The sequence below is a fragment of the Pterocles gutturalis genome, unplaced genomic scaffold (genome assembly GCF_000699245.1).
Source record: "Pterocles gutturalis isolate BGI_N339 unplaced genomic scaffold, ASM69924v1 scaffold38686, whole genome shotgun sequence".
Classification (NCBI taxonomy): domain Eukaryota; kingdom Metazoa; phylum Chordata; class Aves; order Pterocliformes; family Pteroclidae; genus Pterocles; species Pterocles gutturalis.
The window spans coordinates 19,734-39,494 of NW_010099186.1; the positions used below are offsets into that span (position 1 = coordinate 19,734).

A 19,761-nucleotide genomic window follows, 5' to 3' on the forward strand; every position below is an offset into this window, starting at 1 on the left:
GTCTGTCTGAGCATTCCCAGTTGTCCGGCTGGCTCAACAGAAGGGTGAGCAGATGAGAAGGCAGGGTAGTGGAGAAACATTTAATCGTTTAAAACAACAAGTTAAAGCACCTGTTACTTTTGCATCCCAGTTTTTGTTAAATATCCTTTTCTGACTGGAAAATAAGGGAGTGGGGAAAGTGTTCAGTGTTAACCCTGTGTTTATGCGTCACTTGTCCCCTCCTTTCTTCTCCCTTTCCACAAGTTCTCCAACTGTTTTCTCTCCTTTTTGCAGCGGTAGTCGCTCTTCCAAAACCTTCAAACCAAAGAAGAATATTCCAGAGGGGTCTCATCAGTATGAGCTGCTAAAACATGCTGAAGCCACGCTTGGAAGCGGTAATCTCCGGATGGCCGTTATGCTTCCAGAGGGTGAAGACTTAAATGAATGGGTTGCAGTTAACAGTAAGTTGTCTCCCTTTTTTTTTTTTTTTGGTAAGGAGGGCGTTGAATGTGGGCTGATGCTCGGGGAAGGACGACTGCATAACCTTTTCTAGTGGGGTGGGCTCTTCTGTCCTGCATGCACCACTCTGCTGCAGTTGGGAGAGGTGAATGTCATATCATTTAGAGCTGACAGATGCAGAGCAGCTCAAGGAGAGAAAAATTCCTTAATCTCCTTGTGCCAAAAATATGTTCCTGCTAACAAAGTAATCCTTATTCTTAGTGGTTAAAGTCTGAGCACTTGATCTCAAACAAGTGCTTGATCTCAAACAAGTAGAAATGCCACCGCTCTTTTGGAAAATAGCCTGTCAGTGCCATCTTAGTATGTTTAATCTAGCTCTCTTACAGCTAGGGTTGTTACCCAAAGGTACAGTCAAGCCTCTACATGCTAAGCATAAAACTGTAATTTAGGTAAGTATGAGGGCCGGGTCTCAAGGGTGTTAAAGACTACAGTCACACGTATGGCCTGGCTTTACTTTTGCCTGTAACAAACCCAGAGATTGATCCTTGCAGCGTTCCTAAAGCTAGTTTTGTTTCTACCAAGTTGTGGGTCTGTGCTCTGGCAAGTCTGTGATTTCATTGTTTTAACTTCCTCTGAAGCTGTTTGTCCTAGCTCTCTCCTTTCGCGTTCAGGCCGAACAGTGATGCCCAAATTAGTGTTTTCTCCTCCTTCCTCTCCCTGCTGAATGAATTTGCTGCCTGCCTTTTGCTCCTAAAGACTAGATTAACCCAAGTCTTATCATGTTCCGTAGCCCGTGCAGAGCTTTGGCTGCCACAAACTCTGTGCCCTATCTGGGTCTTTCCTCATCTTTTGTGTCTTTGGCTTGGCGTGCTTCTGTCATTGTGTGGTACTGATTGTGCACTGCAGCGGAGTATAAATTATGCTTCAGATAAATGTCTTGTAATTGTTTATTTTATGTGGTTCTGTCTATTTCTTCTTGCTCTTTGACATGTTTGGGAAGTGAAACTGTCATACTGGCTTCAACCTTCCGGTTTTTAATTAGTCACACATCAGTCTGGCATATGCCTTGCCACTGCTTCCAGGGACTGTTGAAATCGCTGACACCATTCTTCTATAAAAGTTTATTCATGCTGTATTGCAAAACTGTCTAGAAAAAAAAGGCAGCCCATTTTTATGAGTAAGCGTTACTAAAGATGCTTCATATATTGCTGGCATCCTTCCCTTTTGGTGGTTTCCCTGCTCTGTGTCTCTTCTTTCCTATGTGGCGGTTGTGTTTTTCCCCGCCCCAATGATTTAACTGCTAAATTAGCTGGGTGGCGAAAGGCAGCAAAGCACTTGGCATAGCAGTGGGAGCTGCCTTTTGGTAACAGCTGGGTTCTGGAAGGAAGTGGTCCTTTTTCATGCCTCCTGCAGCAAAGTGGGATTTTAATGTTTTTTTTTTTTTTGCCTAGAAGTGATTAACTGATGAGGTGCTCCCTCTGTGACACCTAGTAGCAGTTGCTGGTAGCTGTGAGCCCCTTCAGTGGATCGAGATATCTAATAAGGAAGCAAAATGTATGACTTAATGTTGTTGGTTTTGCCCTTCACAATAACGAGAGCACAGGAACAAATGTGCTGTGCTCTTCTAGTTCTTGGTCAACTCTTAGCCTTTCTGACGACTTACATTCAGTTGACTTTTATGTAAATTTTTCAAGCATGTTTTCAAAATAAAAAATCAAAATGTGAGTGTACAATCAGTTTGTTTTCAATTTCATTTGAAATCTCCTTGGTTTGCAAATGTTAAATAATTTCAGAAGTACATCTTGCCCATATCTTTGTAATAGAACACCAGACAGTACGTACTTCAAGTAGAAAAGCACTTGGGAAAAAATAAACAAAACCCTCAAAACTTAAGAACAATGAGTAAAAAGAGGAAATTAAAATGTGCAAAGACACTGTGCAGCTTTACACATGTTATAGAGGAGGTTCTTGGATTTTTCTGGTTTGTCAGATGCTGCTGGCTTTGGTGGATGGGTGGCGTGTCTCCTGCCCTTTTGAGACTTGCAAGTGTGGGATTCACAATCATCAGTCATCTTGTCAAAGTCTGTGTGGGCTTTTTGAACAGGCTTGCCTTGAAGCAAACATTGGGCTGTGGTTTCTACTGGGAGCAGGGAATGGAAACTTAATTACAGTTCTTCTGTAAGCTTAAGAAACAAGGGCTGTATATAACCACTTCTTGCTGCCTCTGGTGTTAAAATACCTCCTCCCCCCACCCAAACAAGCTTTAGCAGTCCTCTGTAACTTTATCAGCCCTTCTGTATGTTGTTTTGCTGTTTTCTGCTGTTGCTATGCAGGAGGAAGGAAAAAAAAACCAACCCCAAATGCATTGCTGGAGGTGAACTGTGCTAGGTGCATGCCTACCCGTTTTTATTTGCTTCGCTTTTCTGATGGCTGGGAAGTTGCATGACACGGTTGTATCTTGTATCCTGCCTCTGCTGAACAGTAGTTGTAACTTACTGCCAGGTAACCTTTGATGTTTATTCTCTGGAAAAATCAGTGAGGAAAGCTGCAATATTTAACTCTGCTTTCCTTCAGCCATCAGTTATTTCACAGTAGGTGGTATCTGCCAGTGCTGACATGTAGGATGTCAGTCTGTATTTCATTACAGCAAAGCTGGTATATCTCTGTAAAAAGAGGGAAGCAAGGAACACAAATTTGAGTAGGCTACCAAGTAATGCGCTGACTTCTCTTTCGCACGGCAGTGGATTGAAAGGAGCATATTATTGGTGTTAATTCCACTGCGTCCTGCAGATTGGTTGTACGAGTTGCAAGTGGTAACTCTGCAAAGCTCAATGTTTAAATTAAAAGGTGGGCATGTCTGGCTGCCTACTGTGGAGGCTGGTCACAGGAGAAACTTTCCCTGTTGGCTCAGAATGAAGAGCTTTGTCACCCAAACACTCAATTGAGTAATACGTGGCTATTTGGTGACATGATTACACTGTCAGTACTGCTGATGAGGGGTTTTATTTGGGTGTTCCTGAAATGTGTCTGAGTAAAGAAACAGTTTGTCACTGGCATAACGCAGGTAGCAGCGAAGTCAAGTGAGCTTTAAGCGGTGCGGAGCTCAGGCGGGATGCTCTGGTTTCTCATCATGAGGACTAGCCCTGCAGATGTGATTGATAAATTAAGTTTCTGGCTGTAAAGGCTCTTGTGGTCAGAGGTGGCAGGCAGTAGAAGTGATGTAGCCTGGACTGGGCATCGGGGCATTAAATCTACTTTTGTGTTATAAGTGCTTCCTGCCAGGGTGAGGGTGTGTCAGTGGAATGGTTAAATTTACAGAGCACTGTGGACAAATAGAAGGAGTTGAACCCTGCCACGCTTGATTAATGTTTGTAGATGATTGCTGAATTTCATCCATGCATAAAAATGGATAAATAAGGACACCAAAGCTAGTCTCACAAGTTTTTAGTTCCTGTGTGCTTGTATTACTTGTGTTCATCCAGAAGCGGAGTTTACAGAAACCATTGCAGGATAAGGAAGATAGAAATATGTAGTAAAAGTATTGTTCTGGAACCACATCATGCACTTAGGCATAAGAATTTAACCCAGCCTACTTAAAATTCACCTTCTATTGCTTAACATTGGTCCCCTTCCCATTTTTACTCATGACATCCATTGTCTGAAAGATATTTTGAAAAGATAAACTTACATATCGGTACCTTGGTAATGCACTGTGCTCAATAAACAGATGCAAGGGGGACCATTGTAAATTGATTACGGTGACTGTGGTTCCTAGGAACCAAAGTCCCATCTCTGGAAATGTTCAAGGTCAGGTTGGACGGGGCTTTGAGCAACCTGATCTAGTGGAAGATGTCCCTCGCCATGGCAGGGGGCTTGGACTAGATGATCTTTAATGGTACCTTCTGACCCAAACCGTTCTGTGATTCTATGCAATATTCTTTGAAAATTAGTCTGTTGGAATACAAAGCTTGAGGGTCTTTAGTGTCAGCTAACGAGTAACAGTTCTCTCTAGCAGGAAAGTTGACACTGAAAAAATCTTTGTTTTATTAGACTGGCCAGTAGAGTTTGGGGTTCTAATAAAATGCACTGAACTTTTTGTATTTCCCTTTCCTTCTTTCAAAAGAAGATTTTGCTGCAGTGAACAATTAAATAGTTTCTGCCGGAGGCCGTTCTAGTAAGTTGGTGGTTGTATTCTGCATCTCCTTCATAATACATCTTAAACAACTATGACAATGTGATTTTTTTTTTTTTTTTTTCACGAAAAATACTTACGCTCTTCAGCACTGTGTGTTTTACACAGGCTGTCGGAAGCTTGTGTTGCAGTTACACTGCAGAGTGTTAATTGATGGTTTAAATGCTTTTCAGCTGTCGACTTCTTCAACCAGATCAATATGCTTTATGGAACCATTACAGACTTCTGCACAGAGGAGAGCTGCCCCGTGATGTCCGCTGGCCCAAAGTAAGACTATTTTTTAAACATTGTTGGGAGTGTTCAGTTTTTGAGACGATTTTGCATTTGAAAACTTGAGATTAGCTCACTTGAGTGCCGCAGATAAGTACTGTGGGTGGGGAGGATGTCTTGTTACCTGTGGAGAGAAAAAACTTGAACCCTTGTTAAGGGAGTGGAGAGCAGAAAAGTTGGTTTGGGTTTGGTTTTTTTGTCCTTCTTTTCTTTAGCCTGGGAAGTAAACTGGCTATCAAAACTATTTTTTTCCTTGTAGTTCTGAAATGTTAATGAAGGCTTCTTAAATTATGATTTTAAGTCTTTATATGCAGGTGTTCAATAGGGCTTGCCAAACCCTTTCTTTTAGACCTTTGAGTAGCTATTCTAGAAATAAACTTGACTGCAGTTCCAGTAGCCTGAATAAGAATCCCCTACCCTGTCACTCAGTTCAGTTTCACTTCTTTGTTTCTTGCTTATGCTTTTGTACAGACTTCCAATGTTTGTGTTTTCGCTTGCTTTCCAGCTGCTTAATGCCTTGAAAATACCTGCATTTCAAGCCTGTGCGAGGGAGGGCATGCTTCCTTTTAAATTACCTTAAAATCTTAAATAAACAATAGCGAAAGAAAAACAACTCTCTCCTCCACTCCCTCCTCCTTCACAAAGCCATTGGTTGTTATTGTCTGAAGGCAGTAATTGCCAGCCAGTGAGGCAGAGCTGAGGACATGCAAAAGGGTGCTGCTGGGAGGGAGAGCTGGTGAGGCGGAGAGGGCAGTGGCTCTGCAAGGCGAAAGCAGCCAGGCAAACTAAGAAAAGCTTTGACAGTGCTTTCTGAAACTAAAAAATGGATGCTGCTGAATGCCAAAACCAGTGTGGGCAGGCAGACCTGCTGCTGCAAAGTGGGGAGGGCTGAAAATACATAATAGAAGTTGACCATCATGCAGAGGAACTTTGGGGTAAGCTTGTGCAATAACGGAGCCCATTGTCTGCTCTGTGCTTTGGCATGCAGAACAGACTCTTATTGATTAAATAAGAGCATGAAAATATTTCTTTGCTCTATTGCTTGTCTCCCGAGAAGCAGTTATTTGGAGGTGAAGGTTAATTATTAAAGACTTAGCTGTCTGGTTGCCAGACTAAACAATTTATTTCTCTCTATAGAGACCAATAACCATTGACAGAAATATATGTAGTACTCAAGTAGTTCTGAAGCGGGCTATAGAAGAGGTGCTAGAGGCTAGAAGATGCATTCTGACAAGGTTTTGATTAGGTGATCTTGTCCCTAGGATTTGTAGAGCACTCCCCAAACTCTGCTGCTTCCACCTGTGCTCAGGGATGGGTTTTGGGAAAGGATCAGGAGTGTGTGTACGTGTGTGAAGGGCCGAGGCCAGGCCGGTGCGGGAACTGGTGATTTTTAAGGCTTTGCTGATTTTTTTCATTGGCAACAAATGGGAAACCTAGGTTGGTGTCGGTGGTTTTTGTGTTTTAAATACAGGGAGGGTTGTTTTCTCTAAAGGGCTGCCTTTACCTGGGGCTGTAGAGCTGCTTCTCAGGCCCACTGGTTCTTTTCAGTAGCGATCTCAAACAGAAGGGCTTAGCTGAGGCAAGTGCGGTTTTGTGTCCTGTGGGATCACTTTCTTTTGGACTTGACTTTGTTGGAAGGATTGCTGACTTGGCTTTTAGCAGGGTGTTAGTACATGGAGTTAGTTAAGGATTGACGTAAAGATCAAGAACAGATCTCCCTCTCCTGCTGCACAGCTTATTGTCTAACAAATTGAAAAAGTATCAGTTTAATTTGTTCCAAAACTTATGCTTATTCACGATAATGTTCCATTCTTTTCATGTCAGCAAAGATGAACTGGTTCTTACCCAAACAAGCCCTTGTTGGTTATCCCTTCTTAGCGTGCTTCTGTCAGATGCTGTGTCACCATCAGTGCAGCAGCCATGAGAACACGTTAAGAACCTGCATAGAAGTTCATTAACCATCATGGGGTGAGGGAAGTTTTTTTTTCCTCCCTGGTTGTAAGTCTTCAGTAAGAAGACAAAGTTGGGAGGTGGCTGCTGGATTTTTCAAGGCTGGATGTCTGAACTGGGGCTCTCAAATCCCCAAACTGGAACTGGATGATCTTGAAGGTCCCTTCCAAGCCAAACCATTCTGTGATTCTATGTAATCAGGTCCTCGAAATAATCCTGTGTCTCTCAGCAATATCAATCCTTTTGCCTTTTTGTGACACTACGCCTGTGTCTCTTGATGACTAAGAGACAAAATAGAGGAAGTATTTTTCAGCAGTCTTAATATAATACAGTTTTGCTGAGATGTAGAGATGATAGGTCCAAATATATGTCCGAGAATCTTTTAAAAGGCATGACCGAGCCACTGCATTTTATTGCCATTGGACAAGGTAACAGCTTTGATTATACTCAGGCTGGGTTTTCTGTTGTTTTTTAGGTCATGTACATTTAATTGCATGGCAGAGGAGCTGGCCCTGTGGTTGTTTATACTTAGGGATATTTTCTAGTGTGAGAACCATAGTTGGGCTTTCTATTTATAGATGGCAAGTAGCTTGTGTTTATTAGTATGAGAGAACTCTACCAGAGTCGTTAGGGATTCTTGGCTTCCCCCCTACACTTGCTAACGTGAACTGTGTATTTCTTGCCCTATCCTTCACATATTGTTTTGCCCTTAAAAACCTCTACTAAGTTGTAGAGGTTTCTGAAAATCTGTTTTCTGTAGGGGAACTGCATATCACAGTAAGGTTAATTTGTTTCTGCCATCAGAGCTGTAGGTGCTTACTCACAAGCTTGAGTTAGAAAAGTGATTTTTACCCTTATCTCCTGGAGCTGTTCAAATGGTTGTAATATGTGGGAATTTTTGTGTGTGTTTGGTTTTGGTTTTTTGATTAAGAAGCTGGGCTGTGATTCTTGATTTTTACTATTTTTTTTTCTTTCCCAGTGGTGTATTTAGTTTTGTAGGAAAAGGTCATTTTCCCCTCCCTTGCCAACCCCAAGCCTTTTGATAGTCTAAGAACAACTGTGAACAGTACGCCCACCACCTGGAGCATGGAGCGTTTGCAGGAATACTTTCAGATTCTCTCTACGACTTTATTTTTGTCAGGGATATATATGCTGTTTCTTGAGAGCTGTGCTACTGAAAGGGTAATTCTGTGGCCTCTGAAAAATGCAGAACTAATCCACAGTGTAGGGAGGTGGGGAGGGAGGCTTCTCCTGGATATTTGTGATTTGAATGAGATTTTTAGCATGGAATTTAGTTATCTTTCTCTGTCTGCAGACTGAAACTGGCACCTCAGCAAAGTATTGGTATTTGTCCTGTGTTAATACCACTTAAATGTCAGTATTGGGATAATACTGGGTGGTGAGGAGTACTGATTTTTTTCAGGAATCCAGAAATATTGTCATCCATTCAATGTGTATGGAATTTTTGCATGTTCTTGGAGGTACGAGTTAAAAATGCTTTCAGACCCTCTGATTTGTTACTGTTATAAAAATTGGATCTTTTTATATCATTGTGAGCAGCACGCTTGTAATTACTCGTAAAATTTATTGTGAAGATGTTCTCCTGGTTGCTGTTCTGACAAAATTGCATTTGTTAAACAAATGTGAAGCCAGATTTCTCAGAGGCAGTTAAGCTTTGAATAGAATGATGGTCTTTAAAATAGAAGACCTTCTCAAATGTCTGCACAGTACTAATTGGAGATAGCAAGGCAGAGTTTAACCGGTGGTAGTTGCAGCCCAGACATCATCCCATGCTGCTACTGTGCAGGTTGGCTGAGCGAGGCTGGCTGATTTAAAACCCATGTAGGAAATTACGCTGTTTTCAGGTCTAAAAAAGAGGGCTACACATGGCTCTGTGCTAAGGAGGACGACCTGCTCAGATGTTACAAGGAATATTAAGACGCATGCGTTTGTACTCGGGAAGACATGGAGAGAAACGCTGTGGTCATTCCGTTGTTCCATGGTCATGTGTGTGGTTTGTGAAGGTGTGATATCACCTTCTCTACAGACGGAAAAATGAAGCTAGAAGGCAGTTACTGGCCTGCAACTATCAAATGGATCAGCGCTATAACTGGAAACTGAGATTTTCTACATCTTGGTCTGGTTCATCTGTGTGCCGCGTGTTAGCACTAGACCTTCAGCTATGAGCCTTTTCTAAGGAGGACTGTTCAGTCCAGAAGCCTTCTTCTATCTCTTGGCTGAAAGGCACTTTATACCAGCTTCCAGTTTTGTAATAGTATTCCTTGGCGTTAACCTACCTCCAGATCTGTTCTTTGTCTCTAATACCATCGTCATTTGGGATCTCTGGCAAAAGCAGAGATTCAGTTATGCAAAATCTGTAAGAATATTTTCAAGTGTAAAGAAATTCCATAAATTTTAGAGGTCTAAGGTGTCTGGCTGGCAGCTGATGCAGATGTTGAGCATTGCCACTCGCTTTGCTGTTCTCTCTGCAAGTGGGGGTGAAGAAAAGCCCATTGCTAGGGCTGACAGGGTGATACGTCACATTTTACATCAGATGCCTTCACCGATTTGAGCCCTGGAGCTTAGCTTTTATTTGTGTGAGAATCTAATGTAACTTTTGGACAAATCACTTCAACTGGCTGTAGTGCTTTTCTTTTGGAGGGGAAGGTGGGGGGGGGAACTTTTAAAAAGGGTAAGTAGCTATTGGCCTTTCAAGAAATGCTCTGTGTAAGGATTGGAAAGCTACTTGTACGGCAGCTTTTGATGTGCAGGGGTGCAGGTTTGACCGTAGGCTGCTGCGTACATTTTGGCAGGAGACAAGGTGCAGAAGAAAGCGCAGCTAAAGCAGGATTGCAGTGGGGAGACTGGGCACAGAGCAGCTGCAGGTGACTGGGGAGTATTTGGACCTTAGTTTCAAGGAAGGGCTGTGGGAGGGTGTGAGAATACGGGGAGTGGAGCAGGAAGAACAACCTTCCAGGCCTTGATATCAATGATTCACTTGTGTTAAGAAATGTCTTGTTGTTGTCGTCCCAACCCAGATATGAGTACCACTGGGCAGATGGGACAAACATAAAGAAACCAATTAAGTGCTCAGCACCAAAGTACATTGATTACCTGATGACTTGGGTCCAGGATCAGCTGGATGATGAAACGCTATTTCCTTCTAAAATAGGTAAAGTAAATCAGTAAAATTGAACAATGTATTTGGATTACAGTTGTACAGGTATATTCAAGTCTTATAGCATTAAAAGGTCTCATAAATGACTGACTGGAGTAGGATAACTTTAAAAGCTTACACTATATATATAAAGGCACTTTTATCTCTTAAGATTAAATGTATGTGGTTGTACATGAACTCTGATCCATGTGTAAATACTCCTAATAAACATCTGTAACAATTCTGAATGCAGGAAATACTCTTTCTATTTAATAACTGACTGTGTTGATCAAATCTGATGTGTTTTTTCATTTTGAACAGTGGGTTCTCTCCTGACAAGTCATAGGGTCGCAAAACTTAATAACCAGTAACTGTTATGAACGGGGAGATTCTTTGAAGCAGGAAAGATGCTTGGTCCTCATGAGGAACTTCTCCTAGGCCTTACCTCCAAAGAAACCAAATTGCACCTTTGATCTTAAGTTGATGATTTTTTTTTGGTTGTTGTTTTCAAGTGAGGTTGAAAGATGTAAATTTTTAGGATGTTTCTTTTCTAAAAGCAGGAAGAAAATAATGAACAGCCACCAGTTCTGAAATGATAAGAAGAAAACCCTGCATCTAGAGGCATGAAGGACTACTTGTTCTAAAGCTCCTGGTTGGCAGTTGTCCAGTGCACTGCTACTCATAGGCTTATGGTCTGTTGTGGAAAAAGGAAAGGACATCTCTTAGTGGCTTTTATTTTGTGAATGATTTCTGAAACATTTGTCACAAGGCCATGGGTCAGAATCCAGTGACATTTGTTTTTACCTAGAGTTAGGCAGATATGCAGAGAAGACTGGTTGGTTTGTGAAGAAATGACAAAAACGTAAATCTTCCCAGGTCAGGAGGTGTCAGCATGGTATACCCTCACACACCGTGGCGTTTGTTTTAGTGTTCCAGGGTAGAGTTCAGAGCTGGGGTAGAAGTCGGCTACTAATAGGAATAATGTTAAATAGTTACAGTTAATAGTAAAGTTGCGCTCAAAAGATGAACTACTCGGGACTTTCTTTAACTGCGGCATATCCTTTGCTGAAGACTTTTTTTTCTTTTAATAGGATATATTTTTGAAAGGTAGTGATTCAGAAAGAGACTTAGAGGCCACAGTGGATAACCAGCTAAACCTGAGCTTCCCAGGTGATGCAGTGGCCGATGAAGGAAACATGATGTATGTGTAAGCAGGGCAGGCTTAAGCGGGAGTATGGAAACGTTAGGGTTTTAAGCCATGAATGAGATCATGACTGGCCTTACAGCATCCAGCTTGGGCCTCTGGTCTTCATATGGGACTTCAGCAATTGGAAAGACTTCAGAAGAACTAAGCTGACTGGGAAGACTGCTATGTGATGAGAAGCTAGACAGGTTTGATCTTTTTAGATGGTTGATACATATCTTTTGTTAGCCTGCGGATGTGTCAGCTAAGGAGATTAATGCTCCCAGTAGCTGGTTGCTGTTTCCTAACCAATTTTAAGAAAACTTACTGGCGACGACCTGCTGTTGAACCTGATTTTACCTGTCCTGGGTCGTTTTCACTGAAATCACTGGAAGGAGTGTGTTTCAGAGTACTTCAGCAGGCAAGGAAGAAAGCAGTAGCCTCTGGCCAGGGGATAGTGATGAGCAGGATGGAAACAGGAGTCTTTTTGCTAGGCACGAGACAGCTGGAAGAGAGCCTGTTTCTGATTTCACTTCAGCCAAGAGAAGTGTAAAGCTTGATGGCTGGTACCAAAGGTGGTTTCAGTTCCCTATACGAAGGTATCTGCTGTCCCGTAGAGTAAGTAGCCTGTGGTATCTCGGATGCATGCACAGGGCCACCGGTGAGACTTGGAGCCTGCAGGAGACTTCCCCTTTCCTGCCTTGGCAGTCAGAGGCCAGGCAGGTTCAGAGAGGGCATCTCTAAGTGCTTTAGAGAGCTGTGTTGGGCTATCTGAATCCTACCACCAGGGAGGAAGCTTCTCCGTAAGAGAAGGCTCTTTGGGGAGCTATACTGAGGCATAATAAGATTTAGTAGCTGGAAGCTGAAAGTAGGGAGGTTCAGCATATAAATGTAGTCAAATTTGTCTTGGGATGAGTTCATGAGCCACTGGACTACTGCAAGGATGCAAACCTCCCCTCCAGTCTTTTAATGAGCTTGTTGTGCTTCAGTCTAAGTACATCGTGTGATTTACAGATGGAATTGCTGAGTGAAATGAAACAGCCCTTCTTGTGCGAGAGATGGGATTGGGTTTTAATGGCTTTCAAAATACATGAACAAGGCATGGGCGTTTCAAAATAAGCCATCTGTTTTCTTCTTTCTAGGTGTACCGTTCCCAAAGAATTTTATGTCGGTGGCAAAGACGATTTTAAAGCGTCTCTTCAGAGTTTATGCTCACATTTATCACCAGCACTTTGATCCCGTGATCCAGCTCCAGGAAGAGGCACACCTTAACACTTCTTTCAAGCACTTTATATTTTTTGTTCAGGTAAGTGTGGCAGGACCACTATGGTTGCACTTACATTCTTGAAGAAGTAATATTTCAAAGTAATGCTCCTTCAGTTTCTTAACAGCTGGTGTGTTTGTAGGAGAGTCAACAACTCTAGGAGCCTAAGGTAGTGTCTTATTCCATTTGTATGTATATTTACTGCTAGAAGCATTCAAGGAATGGAAATGTTTTCCACCAAGTATTCATTTGCTACAAAATTGACTACTGAAAAGAGTTCACTACCAAGTAATTAAATAGAGCAGTAATTCCTAGCAAAAGAAAGAGGGAGGATGGCATCTGAAGCTAGATAGAAAAGAGGATGCTTACTTGAAAGCTACATTCCCCACCTCCCTTTACAAAAAACGAGCATCTTCTAATATTTCCTTCTGTGTACGTTGCTATTCAGCTAACTGCAGTCAGGCAGAAAATGCTGCAGGGACTCAAAGAGCCTACTACCAAGTAACTTCTATCTGAATAAGACTTCTTACCTGAGCTGCACTTACGAAACTCTGTATGTGTGTCTTTCCCCCCATCCCTGTTACAGGAATTCAACCTTATTGATAGAAGAGAGCTTGCACCACTTCAAGAACTGATTGAAAAACTCACCTCTAAGGACAGATAAAAGGAAGAGGATTTCTTGAAGTCACTTGTTTCTTTAAGCGAGCGTGTGGTATTTGTTTTTTGTTCATTTGGTTTTTTAAAAAAACAAAACAAAAACCTGTGCTGTTATTAATGACAGCCAAGATCTACTTTCTGTGCTTTTATTAGGGGAAATCCTTTGTCTGTTAGTGACACGCAGTAAATAGCTTTTTTTTTTTTTTTTTTTTTGATTGTTGTTATTCATTGTGGAATTTTAGCAGGTGCTGAGTGTTTATAAAGGAAACATGCTTGGTTGGGGGATTGACTCTGCTGGTGGATGGGTTCTGTGTTGCGTCAGTGGTAGCCCATTCTCATGAAGTCCCTAGAAGACTTGCTTACGTTCTCTAAGTGCCTTGGCAGACTCACTTCTGAGGTGCAAAGCACATACAATACTGAGCATTGCTGGAAACAGAAAATATGAACTAACACCCAGGACACTTACTGATACTTGTTTTAGAAATATATATATATGCTTACACTAAAAAAAGCCATAACTTACTGAAATCAGTGATCTCCAGCTTTTAATACAAATATTTGTCTTATTTTTTTAGAGATCAATACAGAATTTTTCAAAGCTAGATATTTCTTATAAAGAAAAGTGATGGTGAAGTTCTAGTTGCCAAATTAAAATGATGAAGGTGGTGTCAAAATCACAAAGAACCTGTGCTTAGCCAGTAGTTAGACGTCTGCTGTGTTGGTTTTGGCTTTTCATAGGTGCTTTTATTTTTTTAACAGGGAAGCATCAACTTGGGTCAGTCACTTTTGTTAAGTTTCCTAGTGTTTGCCAGATAAACCATTATTTTGCACAAATACAGTTAGGGAAAATATTCAGTATAGAAAATGCACTGGGGTGATAATAAGAAAAATCTGGCTTGAAAAATAACTAGTGAGATGAAGTTTGTAAGTGCTGAATAAAAAGCCTGGCTCTGTGGAGGAGCTCTGGTGGCCAGTGTTTTCTGTGGTAGGAAAGATAATCTTGGAGGGAATATAATTTCATGGACTGTTTTGGATTTATGTTAGCGTGATGGTGTTCTCCCCCATTTAAAATTACAGCCCGTCTCCAGGGAAGGACAGCAGTTGGGAAGAGTAATAAGAACATACTGGTGAATTTTTAGGGGTTTGTAGTTTGGTAAATGCATCATCTGTTTCTGAGAAAACCTGATCAAAATGTGGCCTTCCCCCACCTTGCTCTGTGTCTCTGCCTCTCCAGCTTTGTGTTTTCTCAAACCAGAAATGAGAATCGCCTGCGACAAGTTAACTTCTGGGGTGATCCGCAGACAATGACCTGGAAATTGCTGCTGCAGCTGGATGGGTCAGGTTTCCCATTGCAGGAGCCCATATGACTAGCTCTCTTGTTTGTGTCTGGATCTTGTCAAAGCCGTTGTATTTTGGATTCAAAGAAATCTGTGTTGGATTCTGCAATGCGCTATCCCATGATATCACTAGTTACCAAATATAATATACTGGGCGGTTAATCTTGCCAGGTTTTGCTAGATAGTAACTCCGCAAATCCACCATTTTTAGACCTGAATAGCGTGAAGACCGTAAGTGACCGGTGTACGCTAGACTGACTTTTGGAACTTCTACAATTTACAGGTGAAGCCAAGGTTAGCATGCGACAGAAAAGTTGAGCTTACGTTTTGTGCACCTTTGCTTGACTGAAAATGCTGAGTAAAGCGGAAAATACTGTGCAGCAGCCTGTGAAATGTGTAAGTGGTCATTAGTGTAGCCAGCTAATAAACGTCTAAGCACAGTAATACACATACACTCGTTTGGGAGACTGGAATCACTACTTTTGAGTTAAAAGGATGTATTTCAAAAGCATCTGAAGGTTATTTCAAGAACTATTTTATTGTAAACAGAGTTAAATTTCCTCCTTTGCTTATTTGTTACCTCTTGTCTCTTCTTTTTTTTTTTTTTTGAACAGACTTGAGAACAGTTGAGAAAACCCAGAAACCCAGTATTGAACTACAAACCGGCATTGTGTACTTGTTTTTTGTTTAGAAATGGAAACCCGGAGTCTTGCGGTGTAGTGAAGAGTGGTCACACAGTGGTGTTCATACTGAATTTAGGTTTGGCTACACTACTGTGAGATACAGAGGCTGCTTGCAAAACACTTGCAGTTTAGCATTTGTAATTAAGCCAGTCCTTGGTTAAACTCTAAGCTTCCTTGCAGTTCAAGAAAACGTGGAATGAGTTTGGCTCATTTGCAGATACACGTCATTGCCCATTAAAATCTGCTCCAAGAGCAAGTGAAATTTTCACTTATCTGTATGTTTTGGCTTTTTAAAGTCATACAGAATTACCAAATTTTCTTCATGTGTGGGTGTCAAAGGAAAGGACTTCTATATAGGGTTTATTAGGACTTGTTATATGGTGTTTTTCTTAACATCGAGTGTTGGGATTGGATTGGAGTTAGCACAGTCCACATTGGGGTCCAGCTGAAAATGCAAAGAGAGCTTTTCCTCAAATGTTTTGACAAACTCCTAGTTTAAAAAAGGTGGAGTAAGGTCTTAACCCTTCTCAGCCAGTAAGGATCTTGACTCTTCTGTGAACACGTCTGTTATTTCTTCAAGGAATTGGGGGTTGGAAAAAGATGTGCAAGGCATAAGAAGACTAGTGGCAAAAGTGAAGTCGAAGCACAAGCAGGATTTCTTTTCTTTTTGGCACATCACCTGTGACAGCAGGATTCACCCCAATGCTTTTATCAGTCCTACTGTTTGTAGGACATACCTGACCCAACAAATGTTGGATTTCCCCGTGCAATTCTGTTGGCAGGTGGAAGAGTCAGTGCTGCAGCGCCTAAATGCTTCTGTCTGGAGTTGGGTCGTGGGCTGAAAAGAAAGAATGTGCTCCCATGGGCAGAATATCCCGTGTGCTGGACTGGGCAAGTACCATCCTGTTGAACAGTTGGAGAAGATGCATTCCTTGTGGATGCACTGCCCTTTTCGTGTGCTGTGTTCTGTGTTTGACGGGGGGCTGGGAATGCAGTGCGTGTCCGGGCTGTGTGCATCCTTCGTGCTGTCTTTGCAACTGCAGGGTTGTTTCTAACTAGAGCGGCATACCTGACTTCTCATCTGGTTTGGCAGCGCTAGCTCTGGGTGCAGGGCTGAAGGGCTCCTGTAGTTCAGGACTGGAGAATGCAGAAGGCCAGCAGCGTCTTGTCAGCGTTAGGGAAGCGGTCAGCATCCACCTGACTGTGCAAACGCAGCGTAAGTCCTGGTTTTGAACTGCCCTATTTTAAACAGACGTCTGTCATGCAGGAAGCTGAATTTAAGAACGTGATCTTGCACACGCAGCCTTTTGTGTGTACTTCTGAGGAGTGTTTAATGACTGAACCTTTCAAGCTTGAGAGGGAGGTAGGCTTCCAGCTACAGAGGCGTGAAGAGCACTGCAGATGTGCTTTGATATTAAAAATCCTGTAAAATTTCCAATGAAAACTGCTTTGCTGAGTTGAGTCAGTGCTGCTCAAGAGGCTGTGTGTGCATGTTCGCTGTGCTGATAACGCTTACTGGAGAGGAGCCTTTGAACCAGACAGCTCACGTCATCAAATCGCAGCAAGACACCAGAGTGAAAATGGCAGAAGCCTGCTCCAAAGTGCTAAATAGGAGATATCCTCCATTAGATTTAAACCTATCACATTGCTCTGGTGTCGTGTACCAGCACGAAACTCAAAAGAAAAATATTTAGAAGTGAGGATTTGCTTGGATTGATACCAGTGCACTTGTTCTCATTTTTGGCCTACTTCTGCTCTGGATGCCCTGGAGGTTTTTTGTGTGGTTTGGGTTTTTTTCTTCGGTGTTTTTTTTTGTTTTTGTTTTTGTTTTGTTTTTTTTTTAAATGGCCAATTCTAGAAATTCAGAGGCCTCTGCTGCAGTTCAGCCAATCAGAATGTATTGCGTAAAAAAAATCATCTTAACGTGGGATAGTGTATTTTTTCTATTTAGTATCTGGCAGTAGAAAAGACTTTTACCAGAACAGTTTCTAGGCATGTAATAAAAGCTTGGAGATCCTGATTTGCCTGACAGCTGTATGAATACATTGTTTAATTACACAACACTTGAAAATAACAACATTAAAGCTATGTATGCAGTGTTTGGGATTTAGTGTCCCTATGCTGTTTATATTTGCAGCTTTTAATTGTTTTTTTTTCCTTAAAAAAAGATATGGGACCAGAAGTTCATGTGTGTTTACACTCTTGAAGTAAGGGCACATTGAAACGATAAACAACAGTTGCCACGTTTTACAAACTGAATCCGGATGGAGTGAATGTGTTTCTAAAACAGTGCATTGGAGGGAAGGGGGACGACACCCCTCTCACCCCCCCCAGTAAACCCCAGAGAAATGAACCCTTGAACAGCCCCTGTGCTGCTCGAGGACATGCTGCAAATGGACTCTGTTACTCCTCACGAGGGCTTTGATTCGAGAACTTTCAGCGTTGTTGTCTTGGGGAGTGGAAGGTGCCGATGGGGTAAACCAGGCTGAAGCCTTCCGGTGGAATAGGGTCCTTAAATTCCGCAGTTTGTGGTGTTTTTCAGCTACCAGCACACCAGATCGTGCTGGTGATTTGGGTGGTAACTTCAGGAGGTCATCTACCTCGAGACGGGATGGGGCAACCATCAGTTCAACCGCCATTGCCAATGTTGGCACTGGTTAGATGGTGCAGATATGTGATGCTCGCAGAAAGAATTTTTCAAGTCAGGGATACAAGTTAATTGTGCAAACAGAAAATAAAAATGCCACAGTCTGCTGTTGTGCAGGGAGCTGAACGGTAGATGAATGGAGAAAACAGGTTTCAAGGGGCAGGTGGCCCATCTGCGAGTATCAAGCTTCTTTTACTGCTTACTATGCAATATAGAGCTTTGAACTTTCGCTTTTACTTTAAGATGTAGAGGAGCACTGTCCTTACTCAGTATTTAGGAACTGAACCCTCTCCCAGTCTCCCTGACACTCATTTCACAGGTAAGGATACCTATTTGCTGCTATGGACTTTACTTCCCTTTCAGATTGTTCCTTTCTGTTTCTCACACCCCTTCCCTTTCTCTGGAATCACCAGACACGATTTTACTAGGAACACATCCTTTCTGGATAGTTCTTTGTTTTTTTTCCTAGCCTCTCCCCGCTTCCTCCCAGCCAGCGTGCTGTATTCCTGTATATAAAAAGCCCCCTTTCAGTTGGACTATTTAAAAAGCTGCAGCACGAGCACAGACTCCTTGGTTTTCTTTCACTAAAAGATTCCCTGTTACCCTGAATTTTGTTTCCTTCACCGCTTACGTCAGCTTTTTTCCAAACCGCACTACTAAAACCACTAGCAGAATGCCTGCCATCTTTTCCTGGTTATCTTCTCTCCTAAGATGAGACCAACATGACTTACTGAAAGTGTTAAACCTTTTTCTTTTCCTGCTTTTCTTGCAGTTTCCTCTTGCCAGGTTAAGATTGCAGTCTAGGTAAAGACCAGGTTACATTTTTGTTTGAAGAACCAAATCCCTGAACTGTTTCATAGAGTATTGTATTTTTAGGGGGAAATTAATTTTTATAGCCACTAAACTATACTCATTATTTTTGTACGTTTGCAACTTTTGACATTTTTCAGAGACGTGTCGCAGAGGGAACACTTATTTTCATGGCTGTTTTACTACTTCTGTGCGCTGTGGTTGTGTTGCTTAGTACCGTAGAAGCACATACTTGGATGTGCAATGGCAGAGAGAGAAGAATGCAATAAAAATGAATGAGGTTTCAATAAAAGGCCATTTTTGAAGGGAAAAAAAAAAGATACTACAAAAGCAACACTAACCTTTCCTCCTCCTTTAGAATCCTAAAACATATGGGAGAAAATACAGTGTAAAATATAAAATGCAAGATGAGAACCCTTACTGTAAGCTGTGCCAATATCGCTTCGGTTTGTAGTCACTGATTGATATTTTAGTTTTAAATGAGAACAGCTTTTGATTAAAAAAAAAAAAAGTTGAATGTCTGAAAATCTGCAACATGTTTATTTGAGAGTTGTAAATAATGTATACAGATTGTTGTATGTGATGGGACAAAATATTTAAATTCTAGGTTTTTTCAATAAGAAACTGAAGGCTGTTTATAAGAGAAAATAAATAGCTATGTTTGACCATAATTGTCTTCTTTTTCCTTTTTGAACTTTTTTCTAAACTACCTTCTACTTGCAGATAGAATTTTTTCTGTATCTTGACCACAGACGAACATCACACATACACATGAGAATTTTGTAATTGCCTTGTCTGAGTTTGTGAATATTTGTATTGCAGGCAGACGCAACAGCAATAAAACAACCTGGTACTCTTTTCATTTCCTTGTTTCATGCCCCGAATGTACCGATCTGAATGGCGCTCAGGGCGGGATTTTGGATAGCAAGTTCAGTGTCGCATTAATTGACTCTCGGCACTGATCCTGGGGTTATTTTGAATGTTTGGCCATGAGGAAGGTGCCGTGTCGTTGCTGTAGCGCTCTGCGGTCTCAGGTCACCAGCTTCTCGCAAAATAGAGACTCTGCTTCTGGCCATGCTCGGCACCACAGGTGCCTCTTTTTTTTCCCCCTCTTTTTTTCTTTTTTTTTTTTTTTTTTTTTTTTTTTTCTTTCTCCAAAAACTTCTTGGAGAC

General features: G+C 41.7%; 1 protein-coding gene across 1 annotated transcript; it reads left to right on the forward strand.

Moving 5' to 3' along the window:
- Window positions 1-277: 277 nt before the first annotated feature.
- On the forward strand, window positions 278-13,622 carry LOC104463302 (MOB kinase activator 1B). Its single transcript, XM_010075569.1, has 5 exons — window positions 278-440; window positions 4,804-4,897; window positions 9,889-10,022; window positions 12,333-12,496; window positions 13,041-13,622. Exons 1-5 carry the CDS (start codon window positions 386-388, stop codon window positions 13,116-13,118), a joined length of 525 nt encoding a protein of 174 aa, XP_010073871.1. The 5' UTR covers window positions 278-385; the 3' UTR covers window positions 13,119-13,622.
- Window positions 13,623-19,761: the final 6,139 nt, after the last annotated feature.

Bases quoted from the DNA above. Each gene is read 5' to 3' on its own strand.
- LOC104463302 (XM_010075569.1), top strand. From the start codon at position 386: ATGGCCGTTATGCTTCCAGAGGGTGAAGACTTAAATGAATGGGTTGCA. The intron at 441-4,803 runs GTAAGTTGTCTC...AATGCTTTTCAG, and splicing joins TGAATGGGTTGCAGTTAACA to CTGTCGACTTCTTCAACCAG. The intron at 12,497-13,040 runs GTAAGTGTGGCA...TCCCTGTTACAG, and splicing joins ACTTTATATTTTTTGTTCAG to GAATTCAACCTTATTGATAG.